The sequence below is a fragment of the Bidens hawaiensis genome, unplaced genomic scaffold (assembly GCF_021521415.1).
Source record: "Bidens hawaiensis isolate Kalapana, Puna unplaced genomic scaffold, B.hawaiensis_p1.1 tig00004682_1, whole genome shotgun sequence".
In the NCBI taxonomy this organism is placed as follows: domain Eukaryota; kingdom Viridiplantae; phylum Streptophyta; class Magnoliopsida; order Asterales; family Asteraceae; genus Bidens; species Bidens hawaiensis.
The window spans coordinates 413460-433229 of NW_027491286.1; the positions used below are offsets into that span (position 1 = coordinate 413460).

Consider the following 19770-nt stretch of genomic DNA (forward strand, 5'->3'; position numbering starts at 1 on the left):
TTTTCAAGAAATTGTACGACGAATATCTCAAGAATCGCTTGGATCTTCACGTGATTAGGATTCAGAAGCAGCCTGCTTATCATGTCCTACAATTGAAGGGGTGGAAACCAAAAGTAAGGAAAGTAATAATAAGTAATAAATAGAGACATTAACAAAATTAATATCGAAGGAATTGGTCCCCATTAATGACCCCTACCAAAACACCTTTTATTGGCCGCATGTCATTAGATGAAATTCATCAACGAGATAAAGTGGTCACAAAAAAAAAGAAGATGAAACAGAAAGTGGGCCTTAAGCATATAAATAGTAACCATAAGACTTATTATCTTCACCATCCATAAGCCATAATGAGATTTTTAATTAACTTTTGGTGGTCATGAGTACCTTTTGAACAACAAGGGGACTATAGTCGGTAGGGAACGAATAATTGACTATGGCCCATATGGTCGATCATTCTTATGTGACTTCGTGTTTACTGGGGTTCAAACTTAAAAACGAATTTATAATTAAATAGCATTTTAAACGTGTTATGAAAACCGATTTAAATATTAAATGATGTGAAAAGATAAAAACATTTCACATAGCAATCAAAGCTTACTATAAAAAACTAACCGGTAAAAGAATTGGAGTCAACCTTGCGAATCCTGCACAAAAAGTAAGTACGCAAAAATGGCATATATATTAAAAACAAAGGGTAAATTGAGGGTGGTATGAATAGAATTTTTTTTTATTTCATTCTCTATAGTCTATACTATAAATAATATACGTCATTAACTCATTTATTTATCATTCAATTTGATTTTTCTCTAATAACTTGAATTCGCTAGCTTATATTAAAAAAAATAAATTTGAATACAAAGCTATTTTTATCTTTCTAATGACACCTGGCATAAATTTTGCTCATTCAAAATAGAGTATTTTTTTTTTGGCATTGTTAGCTAGACAAGTGTTGGCACCATAATGAATCGAACCGATCCAACTGAAAAACATTGATACTGATATTGATATTATCGGAACAGTCATTAGTATTCGGTTTTATGGTTTTCACAGTTGTGTTTAATTTTTGTTCTAGACATTCCAGTAAACTTTTTGTTAAAAACAAAATTGTATAAGCTATACGAACATTGGTACCGTACTAGCACAAACCTAACCAATTCGGACATGACTAAACTGGTACTAGCACCTGCATATGTTTATATGGTTTTTTGACCGATGAGTGATCGGAGTTCCTTTATATAATATATCTGAGTGAATTAATTTAATTTAATTTTTCAATTAAAAACATTAAAAATGAGCGAGTTCAATTCCAACAAACTATATGAATCAACCAAACTAACTCTTAAATGCCGTTCTAAAGAAACTTACTCTCTAAAAGAGAGAAACTGCAAATTATGTGTTCTAGTAATATATAAATTTGATAAAATGATAGATGACAGTAATAGGAAATAGAGAATATGAAATTTGCATAATTGTATTTAATAATTAAAACTTTTATATTTTAAATCAAACTTAAATGTTTTCTATCTATACTTCAAACAAGTATAAGAAAATTGGGTTATTTGTTTAATTCAAAACGAGTCATCATATGTGTAGGTAAAACACACAATCTCTCCGAGTTGGTAAAGCGACCTTCACTTTTTCTTTTTTTCACAAAGATAATACTAACTTCTTTTAACAACATATAATTACAACTTGAACACAGTTATGACAACACTTACATATACATATGCATATAGACACAAATACCCAAGTTTGATATGAAAAAATAGAAAAAAAGCATTGTGTTCTTTACCATTATAATATGTTGTTTTAAATTATAATTCTATTGGTTACCATTATAACAACACAATTACAATTACAAATGCTAAATCAACATGAATACAACCAGGTATTTGTTTGTATTTTGCATGCATAAATTTACACAAAAATCCATAATCGTAGATACACACACATGCCATATTTTATTAGACAAAATTCACCTTGTACGAGATGTAAACAGGGAGGGAGTCGTAGATGCGTGTATATCACATATTTACATACAAAATTACATTTGATACATTTTGTTTTGCATTTTAATCATAATAAAGATGTAATAAGTAATTAGTTTTATGTATTAATCATAAAGATGTAATAATTAATTAGTTGGCTTATCACAAGTTAACAAATGGTGTGATCATTCATCATGAAAAGTGATACTAGAAGCAAATATCTACCCTACATATGTCCCACTTTTCTTCCTCTTCCTTCTAATCATCATCATTAACTTCTTTTTAATTCAAAGTTCCCAATTATAATTATATTAATCCATTTCCATAATCAGTTTTCCTCCAATTTAGTCTGCTTTCATTTTGCAATAGGCCATTTAACTGATATAAACAAAATATAAGGTTTTAGCTCCGTCAAACTAAACTATTAAATTTGAATGGTCAAGAAAAGTTAAACTTAAATCTTACAAATAAACTCTTACCTGATAATATGAACAAGCAAAACCTTTCCAAAGTTAAAGGTTTCATTTTATAACTATTTTCAACAAATTGTCACACAAGGAAACCATTAGCAATAGCTCTATTCACATCAACACTAGTTGTTTCATACAATGGTAACTCCTGCATACACCCATCCATCCCAATGCCAAAAGAAACATGGTCCAGTTCAAACAGATCCGAGCTTGCATAGCTCACATCATCATTATCATTATCGTCATCATTGTTAGTAGCATTATTTTTAATCGAATCAAACACGTATTGAACCTTTCTCTCGTAATTCTTCACTATATTCATACGCCTTTTAACCTCTTCGTTGACCGGATTCCTGTCGAGCTTTACTACAGGTGAATCAGATCCACTAGCCGGATAAAACCTAACTGACCTTTTCACGTCGGTGCTCAACTTTCCCCTAGACGACGACGTAGTTTTGCTTAAACACGTTCGTGAAAACGAAGAAGCTGATTTGGATTTCCTACTCGCATGAACTACTGCCTCGTCTTGACCTCCACTGCAGGCCGAAGGAATCTTCGATTTCTTCATGTTCCTCGTACTGAAAAGCGAAAATAAAAACGATGCTAACCGACCTCCTGGTGAAACCGGCTGTGTTCCTTTCTTCAGGTAACTATAGATCTTCATAGCTCTCGATTTCGTCTTAACAAACTTACCTTCACAATGCTGCAGATCTTCAGACTGAGCATACATACTCGTGTTCGTCCCGAATGTGTTACATTCATCATCATCATAGCGAATGCTGGTACGGATAGGTCTAGGCCTCACTGGAAACCCGTATATTATTTCAGTTTTCGACGACGATTTCTGATCATCTCTTTCGTCAATCGATCTGGAGATGACGTCAAGCAAAGTCGATGAGAATGACAGGCTTTCTCGCCTATCCATTATGCAGCAAGAATGGATATCACATTTGCAACAAGATTCAAGCTTGATGTAGAGTAAATAGAGGTGGTGTAATGGACACAATATGAGTGACAAGACACGCTTTTTATGAGAAGTGGTGACGTGTACAACCAAAGTTAATTAAAGTGTAGCATAAGGAGGGAACTATAACGTACAATCTGTCTCCCCTTTTATAAAAAAACATGGTTAATTTAATATACTAATTATTTGAGACATAACATAAATTGTTGAACTGGAGGGGTTCAGATGTGCATTGCATAACAACCTGATACCTAAGTATCATAACAATAATAGTCATCCTTTTGGTCGGTAAGAGCTCGCATATTTGGTTTTGTTTGTTGAATGTAAACTGTAAAGTTTGTCTCTTTTTTATAATTATTGCGCACAAACGTGTTAGTGGTGTTTGAGGTTTGGTATGGCTTAGTATCTCTCAACTAAACAAAAATAATATGACGATATAAACACAAGTAGTGTATTGTACATGATTCAACATCACTCATTTTCTTACAATTGTTATGTTAATGTTGTTGAAATCAACGTAAACCAAATAATATTGTGACCGTGATTCATAAATGTAGACCAAACTTTGTGCTTTTGCTTTGAAACTAAATGTAACTACTATAAACCTAAAATAATGGTTGTACATAATAAAGAAATTATAGACTTGAGGATACACAAACCAGAACTAGTCAGAGTTGTAATGTTCACTTGTCTCTTTCCGTACACCTCTAACTGTATTCTTTTCGTTTTAAATCTAAAATTTGAAATTAAATTGATTAGATACAGTAGGTAGTAGTAATACATATCTGTGAGGAACATTATAAGACTTAACTTATGTTTTGTTAATATTTTTTGAGTTAATCAATTTGTTATACGTTTAAGTTTTAACAAATGCAATGAATTTGAACATCTAACTTCTTGAACATTAAAATTATGCATTGATAGAGGAAACTCGTAAGATCACTATTAATAAAAGAAAACATAAAACCACTTCTATAATCCCCCATCATACACAAAAACTCGTATCAAAAGTTCCCTGACCAACTCATCTGATTCAACTGAGGCTGCTGTTGATAGCCACCAACTTGGGCTCCCGCTGCCACTCCAACCCCAGCATTCCCGCCTATGGCGGGACCTGTATGATGTGCGTTTGCAAGAGCTGCAGGTTGTGGAGGGTGGTGGTACAAACCTGGAAACTGCATATGAGAAGATTGTGCTGCTGCTGCAGCATTGAATGAAGCATGTGAAGGTAGATAGGTGGCATGAGGTGACTGGCCTGCCATGTTGTAGTATGATGCTGATTGCATACTAGAGATGTCCCTTGGATTCATCCAATGCTCAGATGTCTCCCCCTGCGTTGTATAATGAATTTAATAACAGAATGAAACGGTTTGTAAATCCAAACAAAATAAAGCATGTAAATTTACCTGAGGATTTGGAACGTAAACATTCCCATCTTTATACTTAATACGAGCGGAATCTTCTAGCCCCGATCCACTTCCCACAACTCCAGGGGTATTTAATGCGTATCCGGTAGGAGTTGTAAAGTTACCAAAGCCAGTAGGAGTGGCAGCCTGGACAGACTTATACTGTGGAATCGTGTACTTCAGCCCGTTGGCAGTTACATGTGCTGAGTTGGCACCAGGCATGAGCAGGTAATTACTGCCAGTAGACAGATGTGGGGAATATGTAGGATTGTTAGAGTACCCTGGCATAGCCATCGGTGGAACATACACAGGAGATATAAACTGGCGGTACGGCATAAGATTAGCATAATGAGGAAGATGAACTTGTGGATATATTTGGGCTACTGAAGCTTCTTGTTGTACCATTGGTATTGTGGTTGCAAGGACACTGCCCGCATGAGCACTAAACCCCTGTAAACAAAACACACCGTGCATAATATCAGTCATTTGTTTTATGTCAGATTAAACTGATTTAAAAAATTATATGGTTTATTGACCTCCTGAGGGATTTGTAGCACCTGACTCCTGAGGGATTCATCAGTGGCTGGTCTGAAATATGTATTATATCCAGCCTGAGGATCATATGCCTGCTATAATATCGGACAAGGCAACAAAATCAGATTGTTTAAACAAAATAACAAATAAAATGAAGCAATAAAAATTAACAAGCTAACCGAACAACTTGGTACTTCCGAAAGACCTTGTTGCTGATGTGTTTCTGAAGGAGCATAAGATGGGCTGCTGTGTCGATCCAAACCAATGTTGGTGTAGTTGTCCATATTTGGTGGACTTGAAGACTCGAATCTGTCTGTCGGTTGTGATTCAGATTCTGTCACTGAATCGGGTGAAACTGAACCAGAACCATGGACCGGGTTATCTACCGACTCAACTTGTTTGCTTCCAGAAGATTCATCAACAGAAGATTCTGGAGGGCTAACTGATAAACTGGCATCCAACCTTGCCAACGGTTCAACATGTGATTCTTCAACACAACTAGTTTCTTCAAATCCAGAACTATGAGAAACATCTGACTCAATTCCCAAGCTCCCAAAAGTCAACCGACAACGATCAACCTCAGAGACTCGAATGTGTGCTGCAATTATCACATTTTGATCCTCATGAATTTGTACTTTATTTTGCAATTGAGACGCTTCTTTAGCCAAATCCTTTGATTTCTTGGCAGGAGGTGTTGATTTTTTAGGTGCTCCGATAACACCAACTTCAGTAACACTTGGTTTCTGACTTGGCTTCGGTTTCCACTCCTTGTTTGCACGAATAACTACATTTTGAAACAGGTCAGCTCAATGCCACATCACCATAAGATACATGCATTCAGAAACAAAACATATAAACTTAGAAAGATTCTGATATCATAACTTCATACCTTTTTGACGAGTCACGAGTTGCTGGCGCGGCCTGCTATTATGCTGATTATTAAATGACCTCCCAGAAGATACCCCAGGGACTGACTCTGATACATTAGATTGAGATTGTTGATTTTTGGTGTTTGATACAGAAGTGGCCTGCGTGGATGCCAGCTTGGCAGAATTTTCTGACCGGGCATGACGACAAACACCAGCGGGCCCAACTGCACGTTTTATGGCTCCAGCTTTCGCAGGTGGTGTGGATGCTAGAGATGGTATTTTAACCGGGTCAGAAGAAGAATAGACTCCAATTACTGAACTGTTAGGTGACGTAACCGAATCATGTGGTTTTGTTGCCACCTGTACAGGTGGAGCAACATTTAAGACCTGAGTCCTCCTGCTACCCAAACTAACACCCTTTACTTGTTGAGATTTTGAATCAACTGATGGATTCACATCCACTTTTAGTGTTTCAGAAGCCTCAGCAGAACTGTGCATGACCATGTAAATATGATATTATGAACTTTTTAAAAGGATTAAATTAAATTATCCTACAAAAGTAAATATGATTACCTCTTTTCAGAAGTAGTTGAAGTTAGTGGCTCTTTAGCGTTCACGTGCACTGAGCTTTTAGCAGGAGGCTTTATACTTCTGTTGCCATTTTGATTAAACCTGTTGTCTCTCATGATACGAAACTGTCTACTTCTTACTGCATCTAGTAAACTTTCAACCATAAATACATGAAGCAAGATTTTTTTAACTCAGAAAGTAAAATAAATTCAAAAGGCTACATTACCAGATACATGATTCCTTACAAATCCTTCCCTTTGAAAAGAGCTACGGTCTGTTTGTGTGTTAGTCTTCATTCCTTCCCTTTGAAAAGAGCTACGGTATGTTTGTGTGTTAGTCTTCATTCCTTCCCTTTGAAAAGAGCTATGGTCTGTTTGTGTGTTAGTCTTCATTCCTTCCCTTTGAAAAGAGCTACGGTCTGTATGAGTGTTACTCTTCATTCCTTCCCTTTGGAAAGAGCTACGGTCTGTATGTGTGTTAGCCTTCGCTCCTTGAACTATATGTTCAGTAGGTTTTCTAGGTACAGAATCCTTGAGTGATGTAACCTGAAATCAGTTGTTTCAAAATGAAAAAAAAAAGACTTATTTTGAATGCGCGTATGAGACAAACATACTGCAAATGACGGCTTTTCTATGATACAGAACGTAAGCATGAATATATAAAGTTATGAAAAGTGATAACAAACCTCCTTTCTGTCTCTTTTTCTCTTAACTTCGTGAAACGGATCTGAAGATAACAAACAAATAAACGAAACAACACCTAAGTAGCTGCAGAAATCAAGACTCAAGATAGCATAGCTAGATGTTCCTTAGAAAAATGTAGTGTCGAGCAATATCAAATCAATGCGGTTCTAGATTTAGAAACCACATCTTACAGGATAAATACTCAAAAGTCATAAAACCATTAACGACAAATACTTAATTCCCAAAATGTATAAACTTTATAAGGCTAAGGCTTTCACTAATAATTTATGAGTCAAGAGTTTACTAGGTGCCACATTTGCATTGATATTAATTACCACATACATCTTTAAGCAATCAATGGTCTTCATATTCATAAAAAGATTCTTGGCAGAAACAAATGGCATTCATTCCCCCCTAAGAATTCAAGATTTAGCATCAAACCCTAAAGTGAAGTAATTTTGTTTCACCTTGAAATAACAATTTCTGAGCAGTCTCATTAGGATCCATGTTGGAGTCTTTAAGGGTTGTGTAAATATCAGCATCGGAATGATTACCCACGATTTCTTTGATCGATTGAATCGTTTTGCGAACACCCGCTGACAAAATCCCTGAGACCATTTTCAAATTCAAACACGGAAATGTAGTCTTGATTGGTTATCTAAAAAGCATTAACTTTGTTTATTATACGAAAAATACAGAGAGAACGGCAGAGGCTGAGTTTGACGAACGAACAAACGAACAAGGGTTTTGGTTATTTTAATTTTTGTTTTTAGGGGTTTTGGGATTGGGATTAAATTCCCCCCCCCCCCCCCCCCCCCCCCCGCCTTCAATTCAATGTATTCTTTTTTTTTTTTTAAGAACGGCAACGTGTATTAAAACGACTCCGGTTGTATAGGGTATATTCATATGTCGTGTGACTAATAATACATGTGTCGTACATACCCAAGGCTTGATTTCTTTCTTGCTTCTTCTCTTTTTTCGTTCTGTGTCATCGTTATTCAACGATTACATTACATGGTATCAGAGAAATGTTCTTTTTCATGCTCTTCGTCTCAACCGGTTTCTCTTGATTCACCGGTTTTCTCTCCTTCTTCACTAGACAAGCTATTGGTTGTGCAATTGAGTTTAAACATTATATATACATCTTGTTTTTTTTATAAATAAATATATATATTTTTTAAAGAAAAAATTTCCGGCCTAACAGAGTGTCAAGCCGGGGGCCATCGACCACCCAGCACTCCTTAAGAGCCGGCCCTGATTACGACGCATACCACATTTTGATAAAATATAGAAATAAACAGGTCAACCCAATGAGGCATTTAAAATCCAATAAACTAATTACTTGTTTGCGCTCAAAACAAAATGATCTTAATGTTTTAAAAACGATCGTGGGCATATTTGACCCAAATCTCTTTTGATTAAACCCAAACATGAAGTTTTAAACTATTTAACCTAAACTTTATTTATTCTTATCATTTATATGTTGGAATTAATTCCCGTCCTCAAGTCAATGAGGCGGGTTGGACTGAACCATCGAGCCTATGATGAGTTGGTGTCTTGTTTATCAAGTTGAGCACGTGACTTGGTTTACATGGAATAAGTTACTTGGTGAACAAGTCGAGCAAATGACTTGGACAACAAGGAATTTATTTATTAATTAATATTTAGATTTGTTTTTACCAATTAGTATTTTAATATGATTATGGTATTTGTATTCTAGTCTAGTTGGGTTTTCTAATCTAAGTTAGTATATATACCCGAGCTTGTGGGTTTTATCATTAAGAAGAAAAAGAGATTGTGTATTGTAATTTTCGAGCTAATGAAAATTATAGAGATCAAGCTTATGATTTAAATTTCGTTTTTTGTGTTTATCGATCCTGGTCACCAAACTTCATTATATTGATATACTTTTAGTATATTCAAGATCATCTTAAATATTCTGGAGTTTCAAAATGATGTTCTTAAAGAACCGTCATCACTCACCATCAATCTCACCATCAGCCGCTATTACCCGTTACATCTTCTATTTTCTATGATATGTTTTATGTGATGTGGTGGTGGTGGTGACAACGGCATTAATATATGCTCGGGTTTGATCATTGATCTTCTGATCTAATGAACGTGGGAAAATTGACAAGGATTTAAAAAGTTGTATATTTATATTTATGTGTGCGTGTGTATACAAATCGAACTGAGTGAGGACTTGGTCGTTGCCTAGCTCATTTACAAACCGAACTAAGCCGATTAGCTCGTTTACAAACCAAACCGAATCGAACGAGCATTTTCCAAGCAATTTTCAAACGACCATCGAGCGGTCTGGACAATCCTATCCACAGTAGAACAGTGGTTGGTTTCCTTCTTAATGGTATTCCGTTTGCTAGAGCGATTAAACGGAAGATTATATGTCATTGTGGCCCGACAAATAGTGGGAAGACGTATAATGCTTTGCAACAGTTTATGGAAGCGAAAAAGGGGATTTATTGCAGCCCGCTTCGGCTTTTGGCTATGGAAGTTTTTGATAAGGTGAACTCGTTAGGTGTGTATTGTAGTTTGCTTACGGGTCAAGAAAAGAAGTATGTTCCGTTTGGAAATCACACTGCTTGCACGGTTGAGATGTTTTCGACAAAGGAGTTGTATGAGGTGGCGGTTATTGACGAGATTCAAATGATGCCGGATGTGTATAGAGGGTACGCGTGGACTCGTGCTTTGCTTGGTTTGCAAGCCGATGAGATACATTTATGTGGGGATCCAAGTGTTTTGGATATTGTTAGAAATATATGTCGGGAAACCAGTGACGAGTTGATTGAAAATCATTACGAAAGATTCAAACCGTTGGTGGTGGAAGCTAAGACCTTGTTGGGAGATATTAGAAGTGTTCGGTCGGGTGATTGTTTCGTTGCGTTTTCAAGACGGGAGATTTTTGAAGTGAAGTTAGCTATCGAAAAGCACACAAATCATAAATGTTGTGTTATATATGGGGCGTTGCCACCCGAGACGCATAGACACCAAGCTAATTTGTTTAACGAACAGGGTAACGAGTTTGACATATTGGTTGCGAGTGATGCCGTCGGTATGGGATTAAACCTTAATATAAGACGGGTAGTCTTTTATAGTTTATCGAAGTACAACGGGGATAAAATCGTGCCAGTTCCCGCTTCACAAGTGAAGCAAATCGCAGGTCGGGCTGGGCGTAGAGGGAGTATTTACCCCGACAGGCTTACCACCACTTTACACTTAGAAGATTTGGACTACTTGATTGAATGTTTACAAAAACCGTTCGATGAAGTTAAAAAGGTCGGTCTGTTTCCATTTTTTGAGCAAGTCGAGTTATTTGCGGGTCAAATCGCAGACGTTATGTTCTCCCAATTACTTCAAAATTTTGGGGAAAATTGTCGGTTGGACGTGTCGTACTTTTTGTGTAAACACGATCATATAAAAAAGGTTGCTAATATGTTGGAGAAAGTTCAAGGACTCTCGCTTGAAGACCAGTTTAACTTCTGTTTTGCTCCGGTGAATATTCGGGATCCAAAGGCAATGTATCATTTATTAAGAGTTGCTCTGTTACATGTCAAATAAGTAAAAGGGGTCTTTTGTAATTGTAGCTTTGTATGAGGGTTGCGAGTGTAAGTTGGAATACTCGTTTACTTAAACAACGAGATGAAGTGAATGAAATATCGATGATTTGAGATTACTTCTTCTTTTTATCGATCTTTTGCTTGATTACCAAATTGTTCGTAACAATGGTATCAGAGCATCCTTTCCTCTGACTTGTGGGTTAAGGCAGCTGCAGTAGCAATACTAATCCACAATAACAGTTCAAAAATTAGGGCAAAAAGCAATCAAGATTCAATACGACGATCAATTTCTAGAGTTAGGGCAGCGAGCTACAATTCAACTATGGAAAAGATTATTGTAATTAGGCAACAAGGTATGGTTAAGAACTTTTGTGAGGAATTCGAATTTTTGTTCAATCAGGTTAAAACTGGTGAAGGTTTTAGTGAATATTATGCTATATACCTCTTTATGAATGGACTTAAACAAGAAATTAGAAATGTTTTTATGACATGGTGTCACACCCCGACTAACACAATGCGGAAGCGTAAAACGGGAATGTAACAGACACCTCTGGTATCAACACATTGTCTATAAGGAAACATTACAAACTAATTTACAATATATTATATTTCATTGTTCTATCATTGTTTTACAGACTAGGCGATACAAGCAAAACTAGTTCGTTAACTATACGGTCTTACTACTAACGTTCTTGCTTCTATTCACATAGCATCAACCACACATCTTGGGCAAGTAACAGATCACCAAATCATTCCGATTTAGGTACACCTGAAAAGCAGTTTAAAACGGGTCAACTACTAGAGTTGGTGAGTTTCACGAGTTTCAAGAAAACAGTAATGAGTATTCACAAGTTAACACTTGTAATCATGAAATAAGTATGTATGTATGTATGTAAATGATGTAATTATGCTAAGTTACAGTGAAGCCTTGACTGTATGTGCTGCGTGCATCCATTTCCCACGCTCAATCAACCACTGTGGCCCCTTTCCGCCCACAACATGCCCCAAGTAGCTATGTCTAACACTACATAGCGTGTTGTATAATTATGGTCATGTGCAAACGGGGTAAAGTCTCAGCAATACATGCCGGCTCCGTTTGGGTTTGTCAAACCAATAGTACTATTCACAAACAACCGGCTCGAAGTTAATCACTGTGTTAGTGGGGACTTTCGTGTGTTAGCACTTAGATAATTCACATCAATACATATTTCAGGTATGTATATGTAATCAAACATGCTTTTCACCCCAAAAGTTCGTAAAACTGTTTAAAGAGTGGGGTCATGAAACTCACGGTTTAGTAGATAATCAGTACTGTATCAGCTCGTGGTTTGTTCGGTCCGCTATCAGTAGTTCCTATAATCAATATTATAATAATATTAATATTTTAATATTATTATAATCTCAATACTAAACTGGGCTGTATAACTAATCTGGGTATAGCTGGAATGCTCAAAAAGTGGCAATAGGCTTAGGTTGTGATGTTGTTCAATGTCTAATACTTAGAACTGAACTTGGCTCAGATTCCCGTTTTCCCAGCTGGGCCAAGTTGTTTGTGTAAGGCCCCGTTACCGGTAGCCCTACTTTCGTGTTGGATTTACTCATAATCGCAGTTCTAAATATCAGAGTTAATAAAAACATTCGCGGAATATAAAAGCTTTTATAAAACATTTCATAATAAAACACGCCTTGTCTTAAAACATCATTTTGTCTTTCAAAATAAACGAAACATTAAACTTAAACGTCTTGAGTCTTCCGATGCCAGCCTCTTATTCAGTGCCACGTGTCTCCTCAAGCGAGCTACCTCATCCTACTCACCTGCGTGCATACTAAAAGTCAGCTACGCTGAGTGAGTTCTAGTTAATCATACACTATGCAATACACATAAACTTATATTCTTTCATTCATACTTTCATACTTTCTTTTGTATTAACTTACTTTCATATCTTACGTTATAAAGAGCATTACGCCCTACATTCCTCGAGTATTATTAGGGCTCGGTACCCTCCTTCCTCGAGTATTATTAGGGCTCGGTACCCTCTTTCCTCGAGTATTATTAGGGCTTGGTTCCCTCTTTCCTCGAATATTAGTAGGGTTCGGTTCCCTAGTTCTCGAATATTAGTAGGGTTCGATTCCCTCCTCGTTACCGTACATCCATCCTTTCCTGCTTTTATTAACTTTATCACATTCATACACATAAGCATACATATCATACTTACCTTATACTTAGCGTTACAACCTGACAGTACGTGCAATATCCGAAGATCGTTCACGTACCGTCAAACGATCATTCATACATTTCACATTATCCACATAAGGCATACACTTATCTCTTAGGATAAGCGTATTAACAAACATATTGAGTATGCACACAGCCCCGAAAACATAACACATAAATGGGGCTAGAAACTCACCTGAATCCTGTTACGCTCTCCGTTAATAGTTATTCCCTTCTTGAGCTGTGCACGGCTAACTGTATAATATTCACACGTATCAATTAACTACTACTACTCATGTTGTATTTCTATCTTTATATGACCCACAACGAACGGGGGTCCGGGGGCAGCGCCCCTGGCAGCAGGGTCTAGGGGCGGCAGCCCCTAGCAGGGTCCAAGGGGCAGAGCCCCTGGCTGGAGTCGAGCTGTCAGGTCAGCTTGGAAAAATTTTATTTCCATTAACTGTCTTAACACATTTTTCATTAGGTTTTTAATTTATTTTCTAATCGAACTTGACTTTAGGCGAAGTTAAACCTTAGGCGAACTTAGCTTTAGGCGAAGTTAAACCTTAGGCGAACTTAGCTTTAGGCGAAGTTAAACCTTAAGCGAACTTAGCTTTAGGCGAAGTTATCAGTTAGGCGAACTTGGCCGTAGGCGAAGTTATCAATTAGGCGAACTTGGCCGTAGGCGAAGTTACCAGTTAGGCGAACTTGGCCGTAGGCGAAGTTACCAGTTAGGCGAACTTGGCCGTAGGCGAAGTTATGCTTTGAAGGCGAAGTTAAGCTTTGAAGGCGAAGTTACCGTTTTGAAGGCGAAGTTGCCCAGTTCGCAGGCGAAGTTGCCCAGTTCGCTACGGGTTTGGTTTTTATCACGCATTTTGGCGATTTTAATACCCTTGTTATGGTTCGACATCACACACTAACGTTCCCTAACCATTTTCGGTCGTATATATATCCCGCATATACCATAAAGCTTGGATCTTTAAGGTAAAAACGTTCAATACTACGTAAACTTTATAGGTCAAGAACATACCTTTTGTGCTCGTTTGGATCTCGTTTAACTTGTTTAATCATAACTAATCGTTTACTCTCTCTCGGATCTTGCTCGTTTCTCTCCCTCGGCCGCCGGCCGTATATGGCGGTGTGTGGTGTGTGTGTGTTTTGGAGTGTGTTAGAGAATAAGATGGAAATGAAATGAGGGTTTAGGGTTTTAGGTTGGTTTAGGGGATATTTATATCCCTTAAAGCCCATGGACCTAAGGCCCATTCTCATTTAACCCATCTTAATTAATCTAAGTCCATGATCCGTTCTTTACTCGACATTAATTAATAACGCGAAATCACTAAACGTAACTTTCTTTATTTAACATTATAAATTTTAGGATGTTACAGTTCGTTTACGCGTTCAAAAAACAGTTATGGGAAAATAAGCTTGGGTAAATTTATTGGTTAACAAAATGATTAAGTTATAAAGAAGGATCACATACTGGGGTCCCGAATTAGCCACGGGGCCCGTTTCCGTTTATTCAGTTTGATTTAAGAAAAAACACGCACAATCCATCCGGATTGTCCAGGTTTTTCATAGAAAAGTTCGTTTTTACTTAATTAGTCCAAAAATATAATTTTTTTTATCACTCTTGGTGTTTTGATATTCCCGCAGGTTCGTTAGTCGCGAACTTGCCGGTTTTTATAAAAACTGAATTTGTTTAATCTTTAAATTAGCATAATTAATTAACCGTTAATCATTAAATTATGAAAATTTAGACACTTATCAATTAAAATATGTAGATTTTTATAAAAATATTTCTGGAATTATTTACTGATTTATTAATTTATAAAAATTCATTTTATCAGCTATATTTTGCCTGAAATCGTCCGTTTACCCCAAAAAATTTCCAAAAATTCCACAAAAATTTCTGAATGCTCAAATCATGTCCCAAATCAACCTGTATCAATTCCAGAATGTAAAAAGCTCATGCGATATTCTTTTCGGCCCAAATTCGGCTATAAAAATTCACACGAACGCATATAAACAAAACACCTTTAAACTTCTCCAAATGATACCAAAATTCATATGTGATCAAAATACATCAAATCTGAGTTCCCAGTAAAAGTTCATAATTTTTTAAGTATTTTAGATATTTTTCCCAAATAAACGTCCCAATTCGGTAATAAATTCGCCAAATATTCTCGGATGGTCGAAAAATTACCAAATTTGAACAGGGACTCATTGACATGGTCCCTGATGTACCTGAAAAATTTCAAGGCCTAATAATATGCAAATCACAACCTTAACCTAAATAGCCCGTAAGCGAGTGTTTCGGCATTACCTTAACGGGTTTGGCTCGTTTCCCCGACTTTTTAATCAAGTTTTCAGGTTCTTGTGCTTCTATGCAATCTAGGTACAAGTCCTATATTACAAACCAAGTAGGTTTCATCAATAGAACAGCCCTTTAACTTAGGGTTTTGGCTAGTGCACAAAAACGAACTTTTGAACCGTAAAAACGCCGTTTCAACCCTTTAATCCGTGTTTATGGCCAAAAAAACTATCAAAACAAGTTCCTTACCATGTTTATGATCAAAACATGTTTATGGATCATTTTTAGGACTTTTACATGGTTAGGAATGATTTTTAGTAATCAAGACATGTTTTTATGGTATTAATCAAGGTTAAACAAGTACAAAAATTACTTATTTAAGCTCCTTACCTTAGGGTTTGAAAGATTCTGGAAAAATCAGATTGCAGCTGCTTGGACCTCAAATTTTATAAACTAGAATGAATAAACAAGCCTGTGGAATAAGTTTTATAAAAAAAATGGGGGGTAGGTTGGGCTGGTCCGATCGGAAACTTCATGGCCCCCCTTTGGGCTGTTTTGGCCCAATATTCTGATTTCTCAAGCCAAAATACGAAAAGCCCGGTCCAAATTTAGTTCGGGTTCGGTTTTTGGCGCGAAAAACTTATCGGGTGCGTTAAACAGTGCGAAAACGTGTGTTTTTCGGCTAGTTTTGTGTAAAATTATAAAAACATACTATATGTTTGTAAAAATCAAAAATATTTTCACGGATCACTTAAAACATTTCAAGTAAGTGTTTGGTAAGTCTTTTTCGGCTTAACGGATGATACAATGCTTGGTTTGTAACTATCTTTCGCGTTTAAATCTATAGCGGGTAGTTAAACGAGCATGTTTTCGTTTAACTTGTTTGCTATCGAACTAGGGCCATATTACTAATATTTTAGCTTGTATATATCGTATATCACTTATAGATGGCCCCCCGAGATATCTGGGTCATAACCCGACCGGTTCGGTTAATCATTCGTTTGTTACGCAAAAGGCGTTTATTTGCTTAATCGTAAATACGTATTGAGGTGTACCTTGTTTTGGCTCAAATGTCACACATGGCATCAATATAGTTTTCACACATTGAAAGGCGCCATTTCTTTGGCTTTGAAATTGGATGCAAATGAATTGAAAGATTCGTTTTCTCCTTATGATCCTAATTCTTCTTTATACGATGCCTACAAGGTATTTGATATCAATGATTCAATGGAAGATGAAAGGGTAAATGATAGTGATGTTTTAAGAGAAAATATAACTGATAATAAGACTGCATCCATGGTGTTCGATGAAATGCCTAGTATGTTTAGAACTGAAAGCAGTTCTGTAAATCAAGATTTGAGTTTTTGAGTGTTTGATGAAATGTCTAAAAGGGGTCATAATGAGATAATAAAGGAAGAATTGGTAATTATACCTGATGTAAGTGCTGGAATTATGCCTCCACAATTAAACCAAAATCAATCTATAGAAGCAGATGTGGCGATAATTCAAGGAGTGTCATCAAATTTTGTAAAAGAACCTGTAACAAATGGGCCTAAAACTCATAAAGTAATTTGGAAGAAAAACGAACCGGTTCTTCTTCATGAAATTGGTTTGAGTGATTATCATAAAGAAGGTAATAAAGGACTTTTTAATACATCTGGAACAGTTTTCTTATCAGAAACTGATGCTAAAGTGAATGATTCTCATAAAGCTGTAGTGAAAACATTTGAGGAACTCAAATTTTGTGTTCTTTCCAATGTAGAAGAGAGTATAGACCCAACTATCTATCTTAGATGGATAGATACCGGACAAGTTCCTGGTTTGGAGGAAGGAAGTCATCATGGGCCAAACAGGCAGGCTGAAATTTTAAGCAGCTCTCGTGTACTTGTTCATTGTGAAGATATAATCATGAGTGAATTTAGTCCTGGATCCATTTCAACTTTGTCTACTGACTCTTCCTTTCTTGTTCAGGGCTCAAAATCCTATGCTTTTCAGTTCACTCAATTTGTTGCTACTTTAGATCCCTCTCGTGAACTTTATGACAACACTTCTGGTCCCAACATAATGGAATTTAGTTTGGATGTAATTACTAAGTCCAGTGGGATAAATCTCTTGAGTTGTACACAAAGAATTGAGGAAACTAGAGGTTTATCTGATTTCAAAATTGATCAAGCATCAAGAGGAGTAAAAGAGAGGTTGAATGTGGATGAGTATAATCTAAAAGATATCACTGCATTTTATAGTATGAACAGATTGGGAGATATTTTTATTCCAAGATCTAAATACAAAACTTCTTCACAAGCTGCCAAAGTGCAGAATTCAGACGCAATCGCTTTTGCTGGAGTTAACAGTCTCATGGTCCTGGTTGAAGGAAGGTTCGGCTGGGGTAGTGAAATTGCTCTTCTATTTCTATTAGATTATGACCCAGGATTTTATTATGGTAGTCAAGTTGTGTTCGAATCAATGGGTGCTAGATTGGCTCCAGGGAACATTGTTTTTAGATCACACTTTACAACTCTAGATGTGAAGACCGGAGTACTTACTGACATAAGTGCTCGACACATTGAAGAAGGTCCCATCTTGTGTGTAACACTGCATGATATGAAGTTGTCAGCCTTACCTGAGTATGAGGTCATAATTAGGTATGCAATGTCCAGATGTGGAGGTGTTGTAAAAGGGCCAAGGCGAGGTGAAAATATATCAAGAGTTGACTCATTAAGCGGTTGTCATTTACTTGTAGAAGCAAAGCCTCTTGGCAATACAGACGAAGCCAAGTGCACAACAAAGGTTGCCAATGAGTTAACCAAAGATTTTTCCAAGTTTTTGGTTGCTCAGCCCCTGAACCAAAAAGGTGAGACATTTCGGAATTTGATAAAAGGTCAAATTATGTGCTATGGACCAGGTTGTATCAAAGAAAGAAATGGTGCACATGTGGAAAAAATGGAAATCTAAACAGTTGTTTTCGATTATGTTGATGCATGGTTGTTCAAAAAGGAAGGCAAGAGGGTATATTTGGCACAGATGGAAAGCTAAACCAATGTTTTTCATTATGATTTTAAGGGCTGGCCGCTGCTGTTACAAAGATAAAGATATTGAACTTTGGCTTGATTGCATTAAAAATAAAAAGAAAGAAATCTTGTCTAGGTTTTTACATGGGTATAAACAGGAAGTGCAGTCACATATCTGTATTTTTTTTCTTTCTTACGTTGATTCTTGGGGTCAAGAATCTTTTATGGGGGGAGTATTGTTACATGTCAAATAAGTAGAAGGGGTCTTTTGTAATTGTAGCTTAGTATGAGGGTTGCGAGTGTAAGTTGGAATACTCGTTTACTTAAACAACGAGATATATCGATGATTTGAGATTACTTCTAGTTTCTTCTTCTCTTTATCGATCTTTTGCTTGATTACCAAATTGTTCGTAACATGCTCAATCTTATTCTGAAAACGTGCCAGTTAGTTTGGCTATGGGGATGCCGAAGAGTTCTGCTAGAAATGATACCGAGTTGTTGGATTTAGAGAGTAAGCATCAGGTTGTGTCTATGTATTTATGGTTGTCAAATCACTTCAAGGAGGAAACTTTTTCATATGTTAAGAAAGCCGAGGCGATGGCGACCGATATTGCTGAGTTGTTAGGTGAGTCGCTTATTAAAGCGAGTTGGAAACCGGAGTCGAGAAATCAAGGGAAGAAGAATGATCTTGAGGATGGTTATCATAGGCCTAGATCTATGGTTAAGCTGCAAAAACAGTAAGTCTTTTTTTTATATAATTTAATTTTGTTTATATATTTATTTAATTTAAATTTTTGCAGGAAAAGGCAAGAAAAGGATTTAAATTCTATAGAGAAGGTGACTGCATAGGAGACACCATGCATCTGCAGATAATAATGCAAAGCACTCTTTAAAGCTTAGATTTCTCTTTTATTGTAGCATTTGTTTATTGTGAGATTAAAGCGGTTACTGTTTAAACATGTTGCTTTTCTTTGGCAAAGCAGTTGGGTATTACTTGGAACACAAGAATCAAGTGAGTATTTTTCCTGCTAATGTGGTTAATGATAGTTGATATGACAAGGCCCTTGAAATTGAAAGATTTGCTTTTATGGTATTTGGTATATCTTAGTTTGTAATGTTGTAACAATTGGGAACTTGTGGTTGCTATGAAAATCATTCTAAATGTGTTCTGAGT

General features: G+C 36.4%; 3 protein-coding genes across 3 annotated transcripts; 1 reads left to right on the forward strand and 2 right to left on the reverse strand.

The window, feature by feature from the left end:
- Window positions 1-2537: 2537 nt before the first annotated feature.
- Window positions 2538-3383, reverse strand: LOC143627458 (protein BIG GRAIN 1-like B). Its single transcript, XM_077097275.1, has one exon. It carries the CDS (start codon window positions 3381-3383, stop codon window positions 2538-2540), a length of 846 nt encoding a protein of 281 aa, XP_076953390.1.
- A 961-nt stretch (window positions 3384-4344) lies between these two features.
- On the reverse strand, window positions 4345-8102 carry LOC143627459 (uncharacterized). Its single transcript, XM_077097276.1, has 8 exons — window positions 7952-8102; window positions 7487-7527; window positions 7415-7431; window positions 6252-6721; window positions 5542-6146; window positions 5365-5457; window positions 4829-5278; window positions 4345-4753 (listed from the first exon to the last, which is right to left on the reverse strand). Exons 1-8 carry the CDS (start codon window positions 8100-8102, stop codon window positions 4427-4429), a joined length of 2154 nt encoding a protein of 717 aa, XP_076953391.1. The 3' UTR covers window positions 4345-4426.
- A 396-nt stretch (window positions 8103-8498) lies between these two features.
- LOC143627460 (DExH-box ATP-dependent RNA helicase DExH18, mitochondrial-like) lies at window positions 8499-19445 on the forward strand. The gene is made up of 4 exons (XM_077097277.1): window positions 8499-8607; window positions 9703-11035; window positions 19010-19333; window positions 19397-19445. Exons 1-4 carry the CDS (start codon window positions 8499-8501, stop codon window positions 19443-19445), a joined length of 1815 nt encoding a protein of 604 aa, XP_076953392.1.
- The last annotated feature ends 325 nt before the right edge of the window (window positions 19446-19770 follow it).

Bases quoted from the DNA above. Each gene is read 5' to 3' on its own strand.
- LOC143627458 (XM_077097275.1), bottom strand. From the start codon at position 3,383: ATGGATAGGCGAGAAAGCCTGTCATTCTCATCGACTTTGCTTGACGTC.
- LOC143627459 (XM_077097276.1), bottom strand. From the start codon at position 8,102: ATGGTCTCAGGGATTTTGTCAGCGGGTGTTCGCAAAACGATTCAATCG. The intron at 5,279-5,364 runs GTCAATAAACCA...TTTTGTTTACAG, and splicing joins TGCTACAAATCCCTCAGGAG to GGGTTTAGTGCTCATGCGGG. The intron at 4,754-4,828 runs GTAAATTTACAT...TATACAACGCAG, and splicing joins TTTACGTTCCAAATCCTCAG to GGGGAGACATCTGAGCATTG.
- LOC143627460 (XM_077097277.1), top strand. From the start codon at position 8,499: ATGGTATCAGAGAAATGTTCTTTTTCATGCTCTTCGTCTCAACCGGTT. The intron at 11,036-19,009 runs AGTTGCTCTGTT...AAATTGTTCGTA, and splicing joins GCAATGTATCATTTATTAAG to ACATGCTCAATCTTATTCTG. The intron at 19,334-19,396 runs GTAAGTCTTTTT...AAATTTTTGCAG, and splicing joins ATGGTTAAGCTGCAAAAACA to GAAAAGGCAAGAAAAGGATT.